Consider the following 23903-nt stretch of genomic DNA (forward strand, 5'->3'; position numbering starts at 1 on the left):
GAGGGCAGTGAGGGCAGAGAGAGCAGTGAGTGCAGCAACAGACAGGGGGCTGTGGGAGGTCTGAACCAGTGTTTAACGAGCGGAGGGTGGCACCCCTGGCTGTGCACACACTCACAGAAGGGACACGGGTGATGTGGGCTTGTCAGGGACGAGAGATGGTGTTTGTAGAGTTACAACCTGAGGATGGGGGCAGGTAACAGACGGGGGGGCTGTGGGCGCTCTGAACCAGTGTTTAATGAGGGGAAGGTGGCACCCCTGGGTTTTGTACACATTCATGATGGAGAGGGCTGAGGGATTGAGGGTGATGGTGAGTAAAAGAGGTCTGGAGGTGCTTTCAGTCGGGGGGAGATTAGTCAGGGTGAGTGGTAATAAGACTTTCCTTTCACAGGGCGGAGAGCTTCAACGCGCTGGAAGAAAAAACAACGTGCATCTGACAATCATTAAAATGCTTATTCGGGTTTCTAACCTCATCAACTGACAATGTTAATAAGAACAATTCATGGATAAACATGCCTAACCAAGTCTTTCTTGGTATCCGAGGTACATGCAGAAGGGAAGGCAACCATGGTAAGAGTTTCAAAGATGTATGAATAACTTTATTTACTATAGGTTCACCTCATAGTACTCAGTGACTGCTGTGAACACTACAACACACGCTACAGTCATCATACATTGTGAATGCAGACTTGCTTTGACTGTCTATTATATGTACAAAATGTAAAAAGCATTGAAACGAGTGCCACTCGGAGAGAGAAGAGGTCTCTTTACCACTCCTGGGAAAGGCAGATAATAATGAATGGTATTTATGTGAAATCAGTCAAATGAGAAAATAAGTGGATCTAGTAGGGACAGCACGAACCTAGTGCAGACAAGCTGGACCTAGCACACAGAAGCCTGGGCCTAGCACAGTGAAGCCTGGGCCTAGTGCAGACAGCCTGAACCTAGCACAGAGAAGCCTGGGCCTAGCTCAGAGAAGCCTGGTCCTAGCACAGAGAAGCCTGGACCTAGTGCAGAGAAGCCTGGACCTAGCACACAGAAGCCTGGGCCTAGCACACAGAAGCCTGGTCCTAGCACACAGAAGCCTGGGCCTAGTGCAGAGATCCTGGAGAGGGAACCAGAAGAGATTCACGAGGAAGGAAACAGAAATCACAAGTTGAGGGCTGGATCTGTGGTTTTCACGGTAAGAGGAGGGGAGAAGGCAATGGAGCCGGAGAGGTGGCACTGGTGCACGGGGGACGGTGTGGGGGTTCAGTTTATTTGTTAGGGGGATGCAGCGATGTTTGGGGGTGTGATATGGTGAGAAGTCATCTTGCTTCTGAATAAAGCATCCCTTTTCACAAAGTGCAGAAGTGTCGGTGGTCCTCTTGGACACAAAGTGAACTCTTCCCTCTCTCCTCATGAAGAGATGGTGGGGAGAGCCGACGTGGAGTTGGAACTGATGATCTCGTCACCAAATACTAGGAATCAGCGCCCCCTAGTGTCACAGACAGATCCTCTGCAGCCTCCTTGGGGCCAGTGTTCACTCATAGGGCTCCTTAGTTCAAAAGTAGCAGCGCCCCCTAGTGTCGCAGACAGATCCTCTGCAGCCCCCTCGGGACAGTGTTCACACATAGGACTCCTTAGTACAAATGTAAGGTCTGGGGAGGTGACATGCAGACAAGTACACACCTCCGAATCCAATGAAAGCGCAAACCCCGAAGTCTGTTATCGAACACCTGGAAAGAGAAAGACATTTTCCACAGTTAGTGAGAGGCGGAGGCGGGGGTTCAATGCAGCTGGAGTGAGACATGGAGACTTTAATTACAGTGGATACAATGGGATCAATGCAGGTCATGCCTTGGACCACATTCGTAATGTGTCATCAATGTAATGCACTCAGTGAGAACTCAGTAATGAGAGTGAAGGTGTGTGTATGTGAATAGATCTGAACCACTGTCTCCTAATCTGAGCTCACTCATTCCCTACTTTTATTATAAACCTGCAGACAAGGAAAAAGTATTCACTCAATGTAGGAGGCTGGACTGGCTTGTAGTGAGTACCAAGGGGTACTTGCACCTTGCACCAGGCCCAGTTATCCCTTATTAGTGTATAGGGTGTCTAGCAGCTTAGGCTGATAGATAATGGTAGCTTAGCAGAGTAGCTTAGGCTGAACTAGGAGACGTGTGAAGCTACTACAGTACCACTTAGTGTCATATGCACAATATCATAAGAAAACACAATACACAGTTATACTAAAAATAAAGGCACTTTATTTTTATGACAATATGCCAAAGTATCTTAGAGTGTACTCTCAGTGAGAGGATAGGAAATATACACAAGATATATATACACAATAGCAAAAATATGCAGTATAGTCTTAGAAAACAGTGCAAACAATGTATAGTTACAATAGGATGCAATGGGGAAACATAGGGATAGGGGCAACACAAACCATATACTCCAAAAGTGGAATGCGAACCACGAATGGACCCCAAACCTATGTGACCTTGTAGAGGGTCGCTGGGACTATTAGAAAATAGTGAGAGTTAGAAAAATAACCCTCCCCAAGACCCTGAAAAGTGAGTGCAAAGTGCACTAAAGTTACCCTAAGGACAAAGAAGTCGTGTTAGAGGAATAATGCAGGAAAAACACAAACCAACAATGCAACAACTGTGGATTTCCAATCTAGGGTACCTGTGGAACAAGGGGACCAAGTCCAAAAGTCACAAGCAAGTCGGAGATGGGCAGATGCCCAGGAAATGCCAGCTGCGGGTGCAAAGAAGCTTCTACTGGACAGAAGAAGCTGAGGTTTCTGCAGGAACGAAAAGGGCTAGAGACTTCCCCTTTGGTGGACGGATCCCACTCGCAGTGGAGAGTCGTGCAGAAGTGTTTTCCCGCCGAAAGAACGCCAACAAGCCTTGCTAGCTGCAAATCGTGCGGTTAGCGTTTTTGGACGCTGCTGTGGCCCTGGAGGAACCAGGAGGTCGCAAATTGGACCAGGAGATAGAGGGAACATCGAGCAAGACAAGGAGCCCTCTCAGCAGCAGGTAGCACCCGGAGAAGTGCCAGAAACAGGCACTACGAGGATGCGTGAAACGGTGCTCACCCGAAGTCGCACAAAGAAGTCCCACGTCGCCGGAGAACAACTTAGGAGGTCGTGCAATGCAGGTTAGAGTGCCGTGGACCCAGGCTGGACTGTGCACAAAGGATTTCCACCGGAAGTGCACGGAGGCCGGAGTAGCTGCAAAAGTCGCGGTTCCCAGCAATGCAGTCTAGCGAGGTGAGGCAAGGACTTACCTCCACCAAACTTGGACTGAAGAGTCACTGGACTGTGGGGGCCACTTGGACAGAGTTGCTGGATTCGAGGGACCTCGCTCGTCGTGCTGAGAGGAGACCCAAGGGACCGGTAATGCAGCTTTTTGGTGCCTGCGGTTGCAGGGGGAAGATTCCGTCGACCCACGGGAGATTTCTTCGGAGCTTCTGGTGCAGAGAGGAGGCAGACTACCCCCACAGCATGCACAAACAGGAAAACAGTTGAGAAGGCGGCAGGATCAGCGTTAGAGGGTTGCAGTAGTCGTCTTAGCTACTTTGTTGCAGTTTTGCAGGCTTCCAGCGCGGTCAGCAGTCGATTCCTTATCAGAAGGTGAAGAGAGAGATGCAGAGGAACTCGGCTGAGCTCTTGCATTCGTTATCTAAAGTTTCCCCAGAGACAGAGACCCTAAATAGCCAGAAAAGAGGGTTTGGCTACTTAGGAGAGAGGATAGGCTAGCAACACCTGAAGGAGCCTATCAGAAGGAGTCTCTGACGTCACCTGCTGGCACTGGCCACTCAGAGCAGTCCAGTGTGCCAGCAGCACCTCTGTTTACAAGATGGCAGAGGTCTGGAGCACACTGGAGGAGCTCTGGACACCTCCCAGGGGAGGTGCAGGTCAGGGGAGTGGTCACTCCCCTTTCCTTTGTCCAGTTTCGCGCCAGAGCAGGGCTAAGGGGTCCCCTGAACCGGTGTAGACTGGCTTATGCAGAATTGGGCACATCTGTGCCCAACAAAGCATTTCCAGAGGCTGGGGGAGGCTACTCCTCCCCTGCCTTCACACCATTTTCCAAAGGGAGAGGGTGTCACACCCTCTCTCAGAGGAAGTTCTTTGTTCTGCCATCCTGGGCCAGGCCTGGCTGGACCCCAGGAGGGCAGATGCCTGTCTGAGGGGTTAGCAGCAGCAGCAGCTGTAGTGAAACCCCAGGAAGGGCAGTTTGGCAGTACCAGGGTCTGTGCTACAGACCACTGGGATCATGGGATTGTGCCAACTATGCCAGGATGGCATAGAGGGGGCAATTCCATGATCATAGACATGTTACATGGCCATATTCGGAGTTACCATTGTGAAGCTACATATAGGTAGTGACCTATATGTAGTGCACGCGTGTAATGGTGTCCCCGCACTCACAAAGTTCAGGGAATTGGCTCTGAACAATGTGGGGGCACCTTGGCTAGTGCCAGGGTGCCCTCACACTAAGTAACTTTGCACCTAACCTTTACCAGGTAAAGGTTAGACATATAGGTGACTTATAAGTTACTTAAGTGCAGTGTAAAATGGCTGTGAAATAACGTGGACTTTATTTCACTCAGGCTGCAGTGGCAGGCCTGTGTAAGAATTGTCAGAGCTCCCTATGGGTGGCAAAAGAAATGCTGCAGCCCATAGGGATCTCCTGGAACCCCAATACCCTGGGTACCTCAGTACCATATACTAGGGAATTATAAGGGTGTTCCAGTAAGCCAATGTAAATTGGTAAAATTGGTCACTAGCCTGTTAGTGAAAATTTGTAAAGAGAGAGCATAACCACTGAGGTTCTGGTTAGCAGAGCCTCAGTGAGACAGTTAGGCATCACACAGGGAACACATACCTATAGGTCAAAAACTTATGAGCACTGGGGTCCTGACTAGCAGGGTCCCAGTGACACATAACAAACACACTGAAAACATAGGGTTTTCACTATGAGCACTGGCCCTGGCTAGCAGGATACTAGTGAGACAGTAAAAACACCCTGACATACACTCACAAACAGGCCAAAAGTGGGGGTAACAAGGCTAGAAAGAGGCTACCTTCTCACAACCTCCCCCCCCAAACGAAGGACAATAAGGCTAACCTTGGCCAGTTGAGACTTTATTGTCTAAGTGGTGATAAGTAGAGAGTAGCTCTGCAATAGACTGGTTACTCCCCTTATCATCCACTATATGGTTACTTCCCTGTGGGGATGTAAACCACCCTGTTTGAAGTTTTTTAGCTAAGCAACAATGTGAAGATGTATTGTCAGAGTTTCTATCAGTAAGTTTTAGTTTAGAGCAGTGGGAATTGTCCACTGAACCTATTTGTAATGATGGAAATGCCAGACAGGGATGATGTCTCAGAAAAGCCATAGCTGGGCAAAAACTTTGTCCATATGGCTGGAAGAGAGAACAGGGATGCTGTTTCTCTTGAGTTGGAGCAGGGCAGGGATGCTGTCCTATGAGCTCCACACTAGGGCAGGGATGCTGTCCTAAGTGTTGTGAGGCAGTGCAGGGTTTCTGCATTAAAGTTTCTCTGGGAGGGTTGGAGGGATGCTCCATGTTAACTAAAATGGTGCTCTTTTTCTCACCAATGTTAGTTATCCCACAGAGAGGTACTTCTACCTCAGGGAGTACAGCTTTGCCAGCTGATGTTTCCCTTGGAACAGGTGCCACCCCAGGAGAGGTTTCTCCCACCACAGGAATGGTATCCTGAATGGTAGGGTGGTTAGGGGATACTGTGATACCCTTATTAGCTGTTGATGGAGAGGGATCCTGAGTTTTCAGGCCTTCTCTCCTTTGCTTTTTCATTTCAGTAGAAATGAGAGGGAACAATTCCTCAGGGATGCCCAGCATGGCTGCATGGGCATAAAACTCTACATCAGCCCAACCTGAGGCCTCTAGGTCATTACCTAAGAGACAGTCTACAGGTAAGCTAGGTGATACCACCACCTGCTTAGGGCCAGTAACTCCACCCCAACTAAACTGAATTATAGCTAAGGGAAGAAACTTAGTGGAGTTATGGACATCAATAATCTTATACTGTTGTCCTATGATGTGTTGATCAGGGTGCACTAGGTTTTCAGTCACTAAAGTGATACTGGCACCTGTGTCCCTGTAGGCCAAGGCCTCAACACCATTTATTGAAACTGTCTGCCTGTACTTATCCATTGTAAGGGGACAAGCAGCCAGTGTGGCAAGGCCAATGCCACTAGGTGTGACAGAAACTGTCTTGGGACTGACTACCCCAGTTTTTATGATGGACCCATAAGTGAACCCAACTACACCCTTTGCTTGACTGTTGCCAGCAGTCCCACCACTAGTACCACTACTGCTAGGGGCACTAGAGCTTGATGTATTCGTGGTGGTAGGCTCAGGGGGTTTACCTGGACAGGACTTATCCCCTGGCCTATGGTCTCTGTTTTTACACACAAAGCACCAAGGCTTTTTAATGTGTGTGGGTTGAGAAGAAGAGGAAGAATTTGTTTTATCCCCACCCTCTGAAGAGTGTTTAAGATTTGAAGTGGGATCTTTGGTTTTACCCTTATCCCCATGCTTATCTTGAGATTTTTCACCATCTTTCTTCTGATTGCCATCTTTGTCACCCACTGTATGAACTTTTCTGTTCACCCTTGTTCTGACCCATTTGTCTGCCTTCTTTCCCAATTCTTGGGGAGAGGTCAGATCAGAGTCTACCAGGTACTGGTGCAACAAATCAGACACACAATTATTAAGTATATGCTCTCTCAGGATTGTGTTATACAGGCTTTCATAATCAGTAACTTTACTGCCATGTAACCACCCCTCCAAGGCCTTCACTGAATGGTCAATGAAATCAACCCAGTCTTGTGAAGACTCCTTTTTGGTCTCTCTGAACTTTATCCTGTATTGTTCAGTGGTTACGCCATAACCATCCAGGAGTGCATTCTTAAGAACTGTAAAATTATTGGCATCACTTTCTTTCACAGTAAGGAGTCTATCCCTACCCTTTCCACTAAATGATAGCCATAGGATAGCAGCCCACTGCCTTTGAGGGACATCCTGTACAACACAGGCCCTCTCAAGTGCAGCAAACCACTTGTTAATGTCATCCCCCTCCTTATAAGGGGGAACTATCTTGTGCAGATTCCTGGAATCATGCTCTTTTGCAGGATGACTATGGGGAATACTGCTGCTGCCACCATGGGTTTCTAAACCCAACTTCTGTCTTTCCTTCTCTAGTTCAAAATACTGTCTATCCAAATCCAGCTGTTGCTTTTTAAGCTTCAGTCTGGTTTGTTCCACCCTCAACTTATTGAGTTCCCTCTCTAACATTCTGTCATCAGGGTTGGTGGGAGGGACATTCCTAGATACAGAGGTATGATGGGAATGAACAGAAGGAGACCTGTCCCTTACAGAAGCCACCCTAACAGCTTGGCTAACAGAAACATTACTACCAGTATGGTGAGAATAAATGCTTTTGCTATGATGTGAGACAACACTATTTGTATGGTGTGGCTCATCATCATTACCAACTATGCTAGACTGTCTAGTAATGGGCAGGCTAGGGAGTTTCTTTCCTGAATCTTTTCCTGGGGGAGTCCCTGAATCAGATTGGGAACTATTAGGTACTTTTTTAACAGATGGGGCACCTATAGCCTTATCTTGTTCTCTAAGCATGTTAAGTAACAGTTCCAAGGAAGGATTCTTCCCTACACTCAAACCTCTCTCTATGCAGAGACTCCTTGCTCCTTTCCAGCTAAGGTGATCATATGCAAGTTTGGACAGATCAACATTTTGGCCTGTGCCAGACATTTTTAGAGAGAGTTAAAGTGATAGAAAAAGAGAAAAAAGTTTTCAGAACTTTTTAGAAAGACAGCAAAAAACTTTTTAAACTTTTAAGAACTTTTTGAAAGTTTAGTAGTACTTTTCAGCACTTCGAAAAGAGTGAAAAGAGGAAATGCAAAACTTTTTGGCTATGTGTATATACACTGACCTTGTTTTGTATATTTTTCTCTTATGAAAAGTATAATGACAAGAGTGGTAAGTAGTCTCAAAGCACTTATCCCACCGCTGCACAACCAATGTAGGAGGCTGGACTGGCTTGTAGTGAGTACCAAGGGGTACTTGCACTTTGCACCAGGCCCAGTTATCCCTTATTAGTGTATAGGGTGTCTAGCAGCTTAGGCTGATAGATAATGGTAGCTTAGCAGAGCAGCTTAGGCTGAACTAGGAGACGTGTGAAGCTACTACAGTACCACTTAGTGTCATATGCACAATATCATAAGAAAACACAATACACAGTTATACTAAAAATAAAGGTACTTTATTTTTATGACAATATGCCAAAGTATCTTAGAGTGTACCCTCAGTGAGGGGATAGGAAATATACACAAGATATATATACACAATAGCAAAAATATGCAGTATAGTCTTAGAAAACAGTGCAAACAATGTATAGTTACAATAGGATGCAATGGGGAAACATAGGGATAGGGGCAACACAAACCATATACTCCAAAAGTGGAATGCGAACCACGAATGGACCCCAAACCTATGTGACCTTGTAGAGGGTCGCTGGGACTATTAGAAAATAGTGAGAGTTAGAAAAATAACCCTCCCCAAGACCCTGAAAAGTGAGTGCAAAGTGCACTAAAGTTCCCCTAAGGACAAAGAAGTCGTGTTAGAGGAATAATGCAGGAAAAACACAAACCAACAATGCAACAACTGTGGATTTCCAATCTAGGGTACCTGTGGAACAAGGGGACCAAGTCCAAAAGTCACAAGCAAGTCGGAGATGGGCAGATGCCCAGGAAATGCCAGCTGCGGGTGCAAAGAAGCTTCTACTGGACAGAAGAAGCTGAGGTTTCTGCAGGAACGAAAAGGGCTAGAGACTTCCCCTTTGGTGAACGGATCCCTCTCGCCGTGGAGAGTTGTGCAGAAGTGTTTTCCCGCCGAAAGAATGCCAACAAGCCTTGCTAGCTGCAAATCGTGCAGTTAGCTTTTTTGGACGCTGCTGTGGCCCTGGAGGGACCAGGAGGTCGCAAATTGGACCAGGAGGTAGAGGGGACATCGAGCAAGACAAGGAGCCCTCTCAGCAGCAGGTAGAACCCGGAGAAATGCCCGAAACATGCACTACGAGGATGCGTGAAACGGTGCTCACCCGAAGTCGCACAAAGAAGTCCCACGTCGCCGGAGAACAACTTAGGAGGTCGTGCAATGCAGGTTAGAGTGTCGTGGACCCAGGCTGGACTGTGCACAAAGGATTTCCGCCGGAAGTGCACGGAGGCCGGAGTAGCTGCAAAAGTCACGGTTCCCAGCAATGCAGTCTAGCGAGGTGAGGCAAGGACTTACCTCCACCAAACTTGGACTGAAGAGTCACTGGACTGTGGGGGCCACTTGGACAGAGTTGCTGGATTCGAGGGACCTCGCTCGTCGTGCTGAGAGGAGACCCAAGGGACCGGTAATGCAGCTTTTTGGTGCCTGCGGTTGCAGGGGGAAGATTCCGTCGACCCACGGGAGATTTCTTCGGAGCTTCTGGTGCAGAGAGGAGGCAGACTACCCCCACAGCATGCACAAACAGGAAAACAGTCGAGAAGGCGGCAGGATCAGCGTTACAGAGTTGCAGTAGTCGTCTTAGCGACTTTGTTGCAGTTTTGCAGGCTTCCAGCGCGGTCAGCAGTCGATTCCTTATCAGAAGGTGAAGAGAGATATGCAGAGGAACTCGGCTGAGCTCTTGCATTCGTTATCTAAAGTTTCCCCAGAGACAGAGACCCTAAATAGCCAGAAAAGAGGGTTTGGCTACCTAGGAGAGAGGATAGGCTAGCAACACCTGAAGGAGCCTATCACAAGGAGTCTCTGACGTCACCTGGTGGCACTGGCCACTCAGAGCAGTCCAGTGTGCCAGCAGCACCTCTGTTTCCAAGATGGCAGAGGTCTGGAGCACACTGGAGGAGCTCTGGACACCTCCCAGGGGAGGTGCAGGTCAGGGGAGTGGTCACTCCCCTTTCCTTTGTCCAGTTTCGCGCCAGAGCAGGGCTAAGGGGTCCCCTGAACCGGTGTAGACTGGCTTATGCAGAATTGGGCACATCTGTGCCCAAGAAAGCATTTCCAGAGGCTGGGGGAGGCTACTCCTCCCCTGCCTTCACACCATTTTCCAAAGGGAGAGGGTGTCACACCCTCTCTCAGAGGAAGTTCTTTGTTCTGCCATCCTGGGCCAGGCCTGGCTGGACCCCAGGAGGGCAGATGCCTGTCTGAGGGGTTAGCAGCAGCAGCAGCTGTAGTGAAACCCCAGGAAGGGCAGTTTGGCAGTACCAGGGTCTGTGCTACAGACCACTGGGATCATGGGATTGTGCCAACTATGCCAGGATGGCATAGAGGGGGCAATTCCATGATCATAGACATGTTACATGGCCATATTCGGAGTTACCATTGTGAAGCTACATATAGGTAGTGACCTATATGTAGTGCACGCGTGTAATGGTGTCCCCGCACTCACAAAGTTCAGGGAATTGGCTCTGAACAATGTGGGGGCACCTTGGCTAGTGCCAGGGTGCCCTCACACTAAGTAACTTTGCACCTAACCTTTACCAGGTAAAGGTTAGACATATAGGTGACTTATAAGTTACTTAAGTGCAGTGTAAAATGGCTGTGAAATAACGTGGACGTTATTTCACTCAGGCTGCAGTGGCAGGCCTGTGTAAGAATTGTCAGAGCTCCCTATGGGTGGCAAAAGAAATGCTGCAGCCCATAGGGATCTCCTGGAACCCCAATACCCTGGGTACCTCAGTACCATATACTAGTGAATTATAAGGGTGTTCCAGTAAGCCAATGTAAATTGGTAAAATTGGTCACTAGCCTGTTAGTGACAATTTGTAAAGAGAGAGCATAACCACTGAGGTTCTGGTTAGCAGAGCCTCAGTGAGACAGTTAGGCATCACACAGGGAACACATACCTATAGGTCACAAACTTATGAGCACTGGGGTCCTGACTAGCAGGGTCCCAGTGACACATAACAAACACACTGAAAACATAGGGTTTTCACTATGAGCACTGGCCCTGGCTAGCAGGATACTAGTGAGACAGTGAAAACACCCTGACATACACTCACAAACAGGCCAAAAGTGGGAGTAACAAGGATAGAAAGAGGCTACTTTCTCACAGGCATCAGTTTCTGGTGGTTGGCAGATAGCTGTATTTGAAAGTGTGTGAGGATTTGATTGACACTTTGAGGTATAGCTGGATGTAAAGATGGTAGGCAATGTTTGCCTATTTTAGAATGGACGTTAGTGGTTCCAACTCAAGACTGAAGAGAATCAGTGACAGGGTGTAAAACTGGGGTTCTCCTTGGGTAACAAAGTATTGTTCTGCAAGAGACCCACTCATCTTAAGGTCTAAGGGCAGGACTCGCCCCACATGCCGCACAGCTCCACCAGACTGCGCCCGTGCCCTCTACACCGCCCTCGCTGCTGCTGCGAGTTCGAGGCCCTCCACCACCCGCAGGCACCCGCCTACGACTCATCCCTGGTGTCTAGTGGTTGCCATAAGTATTGTATGTCTGTCTTGTAACTTTCTTTTGTGCCTTTTTCTCTGCTTTATTTCTGTTTTTCAGCCTCTTTTCTTCTCTGTTAGCCTTTTTTGTCTTGCGCTCTTATTCCTCCCGTTTTCGGCTTCTCCTAAGCCATTCTTTCTGCTCGCCCATCCCGCCGCTGCATCCCTGCAGCCCCGCCCCCTCGCTCCCCGATTCGCCCACAGCTCCAGCCTCCCAGCTGCTCCTCCCTCCCATCTCCCCTTCTTAATGGCAGCCACTGCGCGGTGCACAGAGGGACCCCTGACCTGTTTTTAAGGTCAGGACTCGCTCTACACGTTGCGCAGCTCCACCAGACTGCACCCGTGCCCTCTACCCCACGCTCACTACTGCTGCTGTGAGTTCGAGGCCCACCACCCCCCGCAGGCACCCGCCTGCACCTCATCTCTGGTGTCTAGTGGTTGCCGTAAGTATTGTGTGTCTGTCTTTTAACGGTCTTTCTCTTGTGCCTTTTTCTCTGCTTTATCTCAGTTTTTCATCCTCTTTTCTTCTCTGTTAGCCTTTTTTGCCTTGTGCTCTTATTCCACCCGTTTTCGGCTTCTCCTAAGCCATTCTTTCTTCTCGCCCTTCCCGCCACTGCGTCCCTGCAGCCCTGCCCCCTCCTTCTCACATTCGCCCACCTCTCCTGCCTCCCAGCTGCTCCTCCCTCCCACCTCCCCTTCTTAATGGTGGCCGCACCACAGGCAAGCCCGGCACGCACGTCCGCACCCAGTGCCAGACTCCCTGGCCCCACATTACTCACACCGTCTGATGCTGCTACAATGCCAACAACCTCCACGCCCTCAACACAGGCCCCTCTGCCACCTGGTTCCAAGCCACCCCGAAGCTCGCCCACGGACTGTAGGAAAGTACCATCTTCCCTAGCATGTTACCCCCATTTTTACATGTATGTCAGTTTGTTTTTGCCTGTCCCACTGGGATCCTGCTAGCCAGGACCCCAGTGCTCATAGTTTGTGGCCTGAATGTGTGTCCCTGTGTGGTGACTAACTGTGTCACTGAGGCTCTGCTAAACAGAACCTCAGTGGTTATGCTCTCTAAATGTAAATGTAAATTAGCACTTGTATAGCGCACTACTCACCCGTTAGGGTCTCAAGGCGCTGTACTCATACCGCTATGGAACCCCTCCTGGCTTTTCCCTGTGAGGCGCCCACTCCTGAGCACCCCCAGGGTGAAGCCAGGCATCCAAGCGCTGTTGGGGCCGTTGTGGAGATTAAGCAAGCTATTGCCCAGAGTTGCAGAGTGGGACCCATGAATTAGATTAGGCACTGAGGCGAGAATTATCTGGTCAAGGGGAATTGAGCCCAAGACCTGCCAAAGCGGGACTTGAACCCTGGTCTTGAGCCAGATCTCTGCTTCAGGGTCTGCCGCTCTAACCATTGAGCCACACTTCTCCACACTTCTCTCTGCCTTTAAAATTGTCACTATAGGCTAGTGACCATTTTCACCAATTCTAATTGGCACACTGGAACACCCTTATAATTCTCTACTATATGGTATCCAGGTACCCAAGGTATTGGGGTTCCAGGAGATACCTATGGGCTGCAGCATTTCTTTTGCCACCCATAGGGAGCTCAGACAAATCTTACACAGGACTGCCATTGCAGCCCGAGTGAAATAATGTCCACATTATTTCACAGCCATTTTACAATCAATAATATTTATAAAGTGCGCTACTCACCCGTGAGGGTCTCAAGGCGCTGGGGGGAGGGGGTTACTGCTGCTCGAAGAGCCAGGTCTTGAGCTGCCTCCGGAATGCGAGGTGGTCCTGGGTGGTCCTGAGGTTGGTGGGGAGGGAGTTCCATGTCTTGGCCGCCAGGTAGGAGAAGGATTTCTCACCTGCCGTTGTGGGGCGGATGCGAGGGGCTGTGGCGAGTGCGAGGCTGGCAGAGTGAAGTTGACGGGTGGGCGTGTAGAAACTGAGGCGACGGTTGAGGTATTCGGGTCCCTTGTTGTGGAGGGCTTTGTATGCGTGGGTGAGGAGTCTGAAGGTGATCCTTTTGTTGACGGGAAGCCGGTCCCGGTGTCTCAGGTGGGCGGAGATATGGCTGTGGTGGGGTATGTCAAGGATGAGGCGTGCGGAGGCGTTTTGTATTCGCTGAAGACGTTTCTGGAGTTTTTTGGTGGTTCCTGCATATAGGGTGTTTCCGTAGTCCAAGCGGCTTGTGACGAGGGCGTGGGTCACAGTTTTGCACTTAAGTAACTTATAAGTCACCTATATGTGTAACCCTCACTTAGTGAAGTTTAGGTGCAAAGTTACTAAGTGTGAGAGCATTCTGGCACTAGCCAAGGTGCTCCCACATAGTTCAGGGCAATTTCCCCGGACTTTGTGAGTGCGGGGACACCATTACACGCGTGCACTACATATAGGTCAATACCTATATGTAGCTTCACAATGGTAACTCCGAATATGGCCATGTAACATGTCTAAGATCATGGAAATGTCCCCCCATACCAAATGTGGTGTTAGGGTGCCAATCCCATGCATCCCCAGGGCTCCACTATCGACCCCTGGTACTGCCAAACCAGCTCTCTGGGTTTTTTTACTGCAGCTACTGCCGCTGCCAACCCACAGATAGACTTCTGCCCTCCTGGGGTCTGGCCAGCCCAGTATCAGGAAGGCAGAACAAAGAATTTCCTCTGCGAGAGGGTGTTACACCCTCTCCCTTTGGAAATAGGTGTTAAGGGCTGGGGAGCAGTAGCCTCCCCCAGCCTCTAGGAAATGCTTTGAAGGGCACAGATGGGACCCTCCTTGCATAAGTCAGTCTACACCAGTTCAGGAAAACCCCAGTCCCTGCTCTGGCACGAAACTGGACAAAGGAAAGGGGAGTGACCACTCTCCTGTCCATCAGCACCCCAGGGGTGGTGCCCAGAGCTCCTCCAGTGTGTCCCAGACTTTGCCATCTTGAATCCAGAGGTGTGAGGGCACAATGAAGGCCTCTGAGTGGCCAGGGCCAGCAGGTGACATCAGAGACCCCTCCTGATAGGTGCTTACCTGAATAGGTGGGCAATCCTCCTTTGAGGGCTATTTAGGGTCTCTCCTGTGGGCTTTTCCTCAGATAACGATGTGCAAGAATTCACCAGAGTTCCTCTGCATCTCCCTCTTCGAATTCTGCCAAGGATTGACCGCTGATTGCTCCAGTACGACTGCAAAACTGCAACAAAGTAGCAAGAAGACTACCAGCGACATTGTAGCGCCTAATCCTGCCGGCTTTCTCAACTGTTTCCTAGTGGTGCATGCTCTGGGGGCTGTCTGCCTTCACCCTGCACTGGAAGCCAACAAGAAATCTCCTGTAGGTTGACAGAATCTTCCCCCTGCTCCAGCAGACACCACACCTCAGCGTCACCAGTACTCTGGGACCCATCTCATCCTGACAAGCTTGGCCCCTGGAACACATGTGGTGGACCTACGTGACCCGGACTGCCCAGTGATCCAACTGTCTGAATTTGGAGGAGGTAAGTCCTTGCCTCCCCTCTACAGATAGTAATCCAGTGTACTGTGTGAACTGCGGCTGCTAGGGTTCAGTGCACTTTTGCAAGGAATCCTTTGTTCACAGCCTAGCCCAGGTCCCCAGCACTTTGTCCTGCATTGCTCAAGTGGCTGAGTTGACCACCGGCTTCGTGGGACCCTCTTTTGTAGTGTTGAGGCAACCGCCATGCTTAGTTTTCTTGACCCTGTGTTCAAGTACTTCTGCGGGTGCTGCCATTTTGTGTGTGGGCTCTCTGTATTGCTGAGGGCCCCCCTGTCTCCTCTTCCAAGTGGCAACCTTCTGGTCCTTCCTGGGCCCGGGCAGCATCCTTTTTCTTCAACCAGGACCTTTGCAGCTAGCAAGGCTTGTTGGTGGTCTTTCTCCAAAAAAACAACTCTGCATCCTCCAGCACGCCGTTGGACATCTTCTGTGCAAAGGAGAAGTTCCAGGCATCTTCCGTTGTTGCAGAATCTTCAGCTTCAGCCACCCAGAGGCAGCCATTTTGCACCTTTATCCAGGGTTTAGTGGGCTCCTGCCCCCCCAGACACTTACACGACTCTTGGACTTGGCCCCTTTCCTTTACAGCTCTCAAGGTCCAGGAATCCATTTTCAGTGCTTTGCAGTCTGTTGTGGCCTTTGCAGGATCTCCTATCACAACTTTAGTGTGTTTCTGGGGAAGTACGGTCACTTTACTCCTACTTTTCAGGGTCTTGGGGTGGGGTATCTTTGACACCCTTAGTGTTTTCTTACACTCCCAGAGACTCTCTACACACTACACTAGGCCTGGGGTCCCTAAGTGGTTCGCATTCCACTTTCTTAGTATATGGTTTGTGTTGCCCCTAGGCCTATTGCATCCTATTGTATTCTATTGTATTCTACAGTGTTTGCACTACTTTTCTAACTGTTTATTTCCTGATTTTGGTTTGTGTGTATAATTCTGTGTATTTTACTTACCTCCTAAGGGAGTATATCCCTTGAGATATTTTTGGCACATTGTCACTAAAATAAAGTACTTTTGTTTTTAGTAACTCTGAGTATTGTGATTCTTATGATATAGTATCTACATGATATAAGTGGTATAGTAGGAGCTTTGCATGTCTACTAATTCAGCCTAAGCTCCTCTGATATAGCTACCTCTATCAGCCTAAGCTGCTAGAACACTACTGATCTACTAATAAGGGATAACTGGACCTGGAACAAGGTGTAAGTACCATCAGGTACCCACTATAAGCCAGGCCAGCCTCCTACACGGACCCTTCTCCTGCCAGAACTGCAGCTTCACCTGCCCCCAAGCCGCCAAAAATTACGCCAGAGCCAAACACAATCACCTCAGCTGCATCTTCCTCAACACCAGCTCCATCCACAAGCACGCCGTCGAACTCTAGGACCCACTCACCTCATCTTTCCCAGATGTCGCCTTCCTCACCAAAACTTGGATGAACCCCTCTTCGGAACCCGACATCGCCATAGCCATCCTTTAAGGCTATAAGATCAGACGCAGAGACCGCACCAACAGAGCAGGAGGAGGGATCGCCACAGTCCACAAGAACACCGTCAGAATCTCGACCAACACCGATGACGCCCTTCACGCCGCTGAACACTTACATTTCCAGATTCACATCAATGCCAACACCACCCTTAAAGGAACCCTCGTCTACAGGCCCCCCTGCCACAGTTCAGTGACTCCATCGCTGACATAATCCGCACCCACGCCCTTGCCTCTACAGACCACATCCTCCTCGGCGACCTGAAGTTTCACCTTGAGAACGTCAACAACAGCAACTCTACCACCCTGATCAACATCCTCGCCCACCTCAGTCTCAAACAACTTGTCACGACTCCCACCCACTCTTCCGGCCATATGCTCAACCCAGTCTTCTCTGCCAGCAGCCACGTCACCTTCAGCCATACCACTGAACTCCACTGGACCGACCACCGCTACGTCCACTTCACCTTCCAGAAACCTGCCACACAGCACCACCCACAACAGATCATCCGCCGCAGCTGGAACATGATCACTGAAGACTAGCTGATCTCCACCCTCGCCCATGCCCCGCCACCTCTCACCGACCCCAACACAGCCGCCCTCAACTTCAGACAATGGATAGACGACTGCACCAACACCCTCGCCCCAATCAGGAAAACCTACAACAACCGCACAAGCACTAAGGCCACCTGGTTCACCGTCGACCTTCAGGCCTCCAAGCAGGAGTGCCGAAAAATCGAGAAGAAGTAGCTCCACAAACAAACAAAGAGCAACCACACTGCCCTCAAGATAGCCATCCGCAAGCACCACCAGCTCATCGGGACCACCAAGACACCCTTCTACAAGGATTGCATTGACAACAACGCGCACAACAGCAAAGAGCTCTTCAACATCGTCAAGGAACTCGCCAACCCCAGGTCCTGCTCCATCGACCCCCTCCTCCTTTGCAAGATCTCTGCAACTCCCTCTCCACCTTCCTTTACTGCAAGATCACAGACATCCAGAAACAGCTTCAACACCTCGACGCCCACGACCACCGGGGCCACCACAAACCCCAATGGACCATCCACTCCAGATCACACTCTGACCCCTTCCCCCACCATGTCTTCAACAAAGCAAGCCCCATCATCGCCCCCCAACTCCATATGATTGTCAGCAGTTCCTTCGAGATCGCCACCTTCCCAGAGAGTTGGAAGCACGCCGAAGTCAACGCCCTGCTAAAGAAACCCAAAGCGGACCCCAAAGATCGCAAGAACTCCCGGCCCATCTACCTCCTCCCCTTCCCGGCAAAGGTAATCAAAAAGATAGTCAACGGCTAACTGACCCACTTCCTGGAAGACAACATGCTGGACACCTTTCAATCCGGATTCCGTAGGAACCCCAGCACCAAGACTGCCCTCATCGCCGCAACCGACGACATCAGGACCATGCTCGACAAAGGCAAAGCTGCGGATCTCATCCTCCTAGACCTCTCGCTGCATTCAACACTGTTTGTCACCACACCCTTTGCACATGCCTCCACGACGCAGGGATCTGCCACAAAACCCTGGACTGGGCCACATCCTTCCTCCCCGTCAATTCCCAGAGAGTCCGCCTCCCTCCCTTCATTTCTGAAGCCACCAAGACCATCTGCGGCATTCCCCAAGGATCCTCACTCAGCCCAACCCTTTTTAACATCTACATGGCACCACTCGCCAACATCGTCCGATCCGACAACCTCAACGTCATCTCCTACGCTGAAGAGACCCAGCTGATCCTCTCACTCACCAAATACCCCGCCACTTCCAAAACCAACCTCCACGACTGAATAAAGGCCATCGCCAACTGCTCTGGCGCGAAACTGGACAAAGGAAAGGGGCCGCCTAAAAATGAACTCAGACAAGACAGAGATCCTCGTTCTCGGCTCCAACTGCTCCACATGGGATGACTCCTGGTGGCCGGCCACCCTAGGAACCGCACCGACACCCACCAACCACGCACGCAACTTAGGTTTCATCCTAAACTCAGCACTCACCATGACCCAGCAAGTCAACGCTGTCTCATCTTCCTGCTTTAACACCCTCCGCATGCTCAACAAGATCTTCAGATGGATTCCCAACGAAACCAGAAGGATGGTCACCCACGCCCTCGTCAGGAGGAGAATGGACTACGGCAACGCTCTCTATGCATGAACCACAGCCAAGCTCCAGAAAAAACTGCAACGTATGCAGAACGCCTCCGCACACCTCATCCTCGACATCCCATGCCGCAACCATATCTCAGTCCACCTAAGAGATCTACACTGGCTCCCCGTCAACAAGAGGATCACCTTTAAACTCCTCATCCACGCTCATAAATCACTCCACAACGCTGGCCCTGCCTACCTCAACGAGCGACTCACCTTCCACACTCCCAACCGTCAACTCCGCTCCGCCAACCTTGCCCTCGCCACCATCCCTCTCATCCACCGAACTACAGCCAGAGGCAGATCTTTCTCCCACCTCGCCACCACGACCTGGAACTCCCTCCCCGTCCACCTAGGACAGACCCAGGACCTGCTGACCTTCAGGAAATGCCTAAAGACCCAGCTGTTCGAACAGTAGCACACTCCCCCCCCCCCCCCCAATCAGCTCCTTGAGACCCTAGCGGGTGAGTAGCACGCTCTACAAATGATTGATTGATTGATTTACTCATGTTGACTTGTTTTGGATGGGCTCCTAAATAGGAGGAAAACCAGAAGAGGATTGATCCATTTGTCCCCATTCTATGCTTAGTAGGATTTTGTGAATGACCACTTCAGGGGCCACCGATAGATCTAGTGGGATAAAGATGCAGAAGTCTACCTCTTTGAAATGGCTCCACATGTCATCCATGATATAAAGCATCACAGTTTCAGTGCTTGAGCCATACCTCTAGCCAGACTGAAGGACATCTTGAAGATTTTGTTCCAAAATGTGTTGGCTGAGTTAATAATTCAAGAATTACTCGGCGGATGTTGCTCAGTTAGTTCGGCTCATTATAGGGGTTTCTTAGGAGGGCAGTTACATGTCCCATTTTCAGACAGTCCGGGGCATCTCCTTGGGTCTCTGAGGCATTGGTCAGCTGAGTCTGCTGCAATATCCCTGCTCAATGCAGAGAGAACTGGGTCTGGAATGTATGTGCTCGATTTACTGTTTGCAAGTGCCCTAGTGATCTCACTCTCCTTGACTAATCTGAACTTGGTTAAGCCAAGACGTAAGTAACAACACTCTCAAATCACACAGAGTGAGGACTGTAGCCAAAGGGAAGCAATGTCCCTGCTGGGTGACAATATCAAAGGTTTGTGCTCATCTTGAATCTCACTGCAGATGACAACAGATGCGACCAGATTGGGGCGCTGCAAAGACGGTAATCAGTGCCTGGGACTGCTGCAGCCCCTTGATTGCGACCTACTGCGGTAAAAAAGAAACAAAAAACGTTCACTAGGAGCAATGAAGGCGCATCTTCAGGACAGAGAGCTGTACAAGCCCACAAGGGCGCGGGGATGGTACGGGGGGATGGGGTGAGGGGTATGGGGTGTTCTGCCATTGTTCAGTTTGGAGAAGGGTACATCAATAGGAGGTCGGACAAAGCCAAAACTGGAGAAGTGCTAAGTAATGATGTGTATAATTCCAGTTATTCCGGAGCTTCCGTACCTGACAAGGAATAAGGACCCCGAGCCTGGGGAACCAATGCGGGGGAAAGGCTGGCAGGAGGATTCCTACCAACGGAGGCGCAGGGTGCGGATGGGCGACATCTAGTATCCTGGCCATGGGACTGACGCAACAAAGCCCATTCATTACTAATTCTAGGAACAAAAACATGCTGCTCATTGGACATCCCTTCACAAGCAGATGTTTGCTCAGGGTTCGGAATTCTGAGTAGAGTGATTGCTATCACCACCACTGTTTTCAAACCTGCCAAAATGAACATGTGAAAACGGCTATAAAAAGAGAAAAACATGCAGAATTTAGTGTGTTAAATTGCAATTCTGCATGTTAGGCCTCATTTTGAAGCTAAGAACTCAGAATGGGAGGTATTTCCACACCCTGTAAATACATCAACACTCTGTAAGTACATCATCTTGGGAATGGTGTTTACCACATGGATGCATTGTGCCACTTTGTAAATGTGGCGCGAGGATTGTGGCCTCATTGGGCCACATTAGCGCCAAAATAAATGATGCTAATGTGGCGCTAGGGGCTTATAAATATGCTCCATAGTCCTTACTCTTATGGTGCAAGCAATACATCCAAAACCATTAAATTGGCAATCTGGAGGGGGAGAGATAAGGAGGGGAAGATGCATCACTCAGAAAACAGTGAAAGGACGGGGACCCAAATCAGTAGCTGTAACTGACATCGCTGGGGGGCGCGATCAAAGCGTGGTATACAGCAACGAGAAGGCTAATCTGCAGCAGCATCAGTTGCCCATAAGAGGTAAATTAATCCTGGCAATGCGCCACGCCTTTGAGCCAATCAGCCAGTTGGGGGCCTGTGCAGCTCCTGGGGGACTTTCTTAACATAGCCTAAAAGCGCACCCTTTGGAGTACGTGACGACTGTAGGACTGTAATCTCATTGACAGTGTCAAGCGATCTAACCTCGGGCAGGCCTAAGTCAAGTGGAGGAACTCAGCAGGTCTCATCCCGCAGGCCATGTCTACGTGGTAGCTCCGCTGTCGGGTAGAGTCTGCATGGATAAAGGGCGCAAAGCGCAGTCGCTAGTTTGGGGAGAGTGCTCGGGACTGGGTGCAGCAGAATCGCCACTGTTCCTCTGAAATGAGAACCTCCAGGGCATCAGCCCATGCCCATCGAGCACCAGGGACACCCACTGGCGCGGTCTCCTGCTTGCCAGCATGTAATCTGGAAATGAGCCTGCGCGGGGAGGGATTCGCGAGGATGGCCTCTAGGAGCTGGAACGCAGGGGTCGCTGCAGGAAGTGAACGCACATATAGCCGCCCACAGCTGGTAGTCTGTAACCGTCTCCAGCCGTGTGATGTTCTGGCCCTGCAATGCCTCTTGTGATGCAAAGAAAGAGCTGTTGGGATAAGGGTCTCCCATGGTAGTGAGCCGCAGTTTATGAAATCTATTATTTGTGCCAGCACCCAGAGTGTAGGGTGAGGATTGAGGGGGCATACAGTTATCTGCAGTTCATGCCATGCCCGAACCGTGCACCCAACTGTGTTCAATGTTGTCCTTTGATATAGTGCCATCCTGAGGGGGCGCAGGGCACCACTGCCATGTTCGGGGTGTGTGTGTGGGCATAGCTATTATAACACGAACTGAACCTGCACACTATAGTATTAGAGGTCCATGTCTGTCACCCCCAGTCCACCCTGTTCAAAAGGAAGAGTGAGAACCTCCCAAGCAAACCTGAGTTTTTCCACTGCCCACAAGTGCACCACCAGGTGTGACCGAAGTTGTCCCTAAAAGTGCAGCAGGAGTGGCTGTGGGAGATGAATGAACAGAGAGGAATTTGGGCAGGACCACCATCTTCTCTAGGGCTAAACTACCAGACATAGAGAGTGGTAGTTTTGTCCAGGCATTTACCCACTCAACCAGCCAGTCCATCAGAAGGCCGTAGTTGGACTTCCAAATGCCATCAGTGTCCCGACTCATCCAGACCCGGAGGTACCTCACCGGTTCAGTCGCCCATCGCAGTTGGAATTCTGAGGTAAAGTATTTGGCTTCTGTCATGAATAGTAATATCACAGATTTTACCCAATTGATATTAATCCCAGGGACCTTTCAAATCTGGTCAATTCCCTAATCGAGGGGTCCAAATTGTCACAAGGAGTTTGATGACAAAGTGACATCGTCTGCATACATGGAGACCAGAACAACACAGGGTGTGAAGGCTAAGCCTCGATTGAATGGAGCTCTCAGAGTCTAGCAGCAGGAGGCTCCATGGCGATGGCAAAGAAGATGGCGACAGAGGGCGTTCCTGATGGATGCCCCAGAGACAGGAATTGGGAGGGGTGATCAGCCCATTAACCCAGAGATGAGCCACTGGCTTTGCACAGAGGAGGCTTATTAGTCTGAGGAATTTAGGGCTGACACCAAGCCAGGACAGCAGAGCAAAGAGGTACGACCATTTGAGCGAATCAAACGCCTTGGTGGCATCTAAGAAGATCACTGCTGCACTGAGGGAGGGCTCGGTGGTATGAAGCAGCGCAGAGTGCAAATATTGTTGGATGTGGATCGACTGTTCAAGTCGAACTATAAGCTGCAAGAGGGGAAGCAGTCTGGGTGCAATCAACTTAGCTAGGTTTTTATTATCTTTATTAGTTATGGGAGCAGTCTATATGACTCTTCATTGTGGGTCCTTGTCCGGATGGAGAATAGTGACAATCAATGCCTCTCATAGAGAGGGGGTAGCTCGCCCTTTACCAAGGACTCTTCATACATGGCAAGGTGGTGAGGAGCCAGGAGGTGGGCATACTCTTTATAAAATGCACCAGTAAGGCCATCTAGGCCACAAGCCCTGTCTCTGGGCATTGCCCTGATGACCTGCACTACCTCCTCTTCTGTGAACAGCTCATCTTAGAACCTATGATGTCCATCTTCTAGCCAGAGCAATTAACTGTTTTAGAAAGTGAGCATTTTTCTGCACTTAAATCCTTCTGTGCCTTACACTCCACGTCTGGCTGGGTTACTTGACAGCTCCTTTGTGCATTTCACTCAGACAACCCCGAACACAGGATGCTCAGTCACATCTTCACACTGAATGGGTCTTCCTGGGCTGGGGGTGTAGGAAGGTAGCCTCTTTCTAGCCTTGTTACCGGCCCCCCCCCACACTTTTGGCCTGTTTGTGAGTATATGTCAGGGTGTTGTTACTGTCTCACTGGGATCCTGCTAGCCAGGGCCCCAGTGCTCATACTGGAAACCCTATGTTGTCAGTGCATTTGATATGTGTCACTGGGATCCTGCTAGCCAGGACACCAGTGCTCATATGTTTGTGGCCTATATGTGTTCCCTGTGTGGTGCCTAAATGTATCACTGAGGCTCTGCTAACCAGAACCTCAGTGTTTATGCTCTCTCTGCTTTTAAAATTGTCACTGCAGGCTACTGACTAATTTTACCAATTCTGATTGGCACACTGGAACACCCTTATAATTCCCTTGTATATGGTACCTAGGTACCTAGGGTATTGGGGTTCCAGGAGAGCCCTATGGGCTGCAATATTTCTTTTGCCACCCATAGGGAGCTCAGACAATTCTTACACAGGACTGCCACTGCAGCCTGAGTGAAATAACGTCCACGTTATTTCACAGCCATTTACCACTCCACTTAAGTAACTTATAAGTCACCTATATGTCTAACCCTCACTTGGTGAAGGTTAGGTGCAAAGTTACTTAGTGTGTGGGCA

General features: G+C 49.9%; 1 protein-coding gene across 2 annotated transcripts in view; it reads right to left on the minus strand.

The window, feature by feature from the left end:
- Positions 1–461: 461 nt before the first annotated feature.
- LOC138283048 (C-type lectin domain family 2 member L-like) overlaps positions 462–23903 on the minus strand; it is a 733614-nt gene continuing 710172 nt past the window's right edge. Inside the window, exons 5-6 of one of the 2 annotated variants that reach the window (XR_011201039.1) lie at positions 1083–1715; positions 463–1040 (exon numbers count right to left, since the gene is read on the minus strand). Coding sequence is in view for 1 of the 2 variants with exons in the window: in XM_069221186.1 (XP_069077287.1) it covers positions 1604–1715 (112 nt within the window). In the remaining variant the exon portion in view is untranslated. Of the gene's footprint in view, positions 1716–23903 lie in introns of both variants that reach the window. The other variant, XM_069221186.1, reaches the window with a different exon arrangement.

This window comes from Pleurodeles waltl, chromosome 2_2 (assembly GCF_031143425.1).
Source record: "Pleurodeles waltl isolate 20211129_DDA chromosome 2_2, aPleWal1.hap1.20221129, whole genome shotgun sequence".
Classification (NCBI taxonomy): domain Eukaryota; kingdom Metazoa; phylum Chordata; class Amphibia; order Caudata; family Salamandridae; genus Pleurodeles; species Pleurodeles waltl.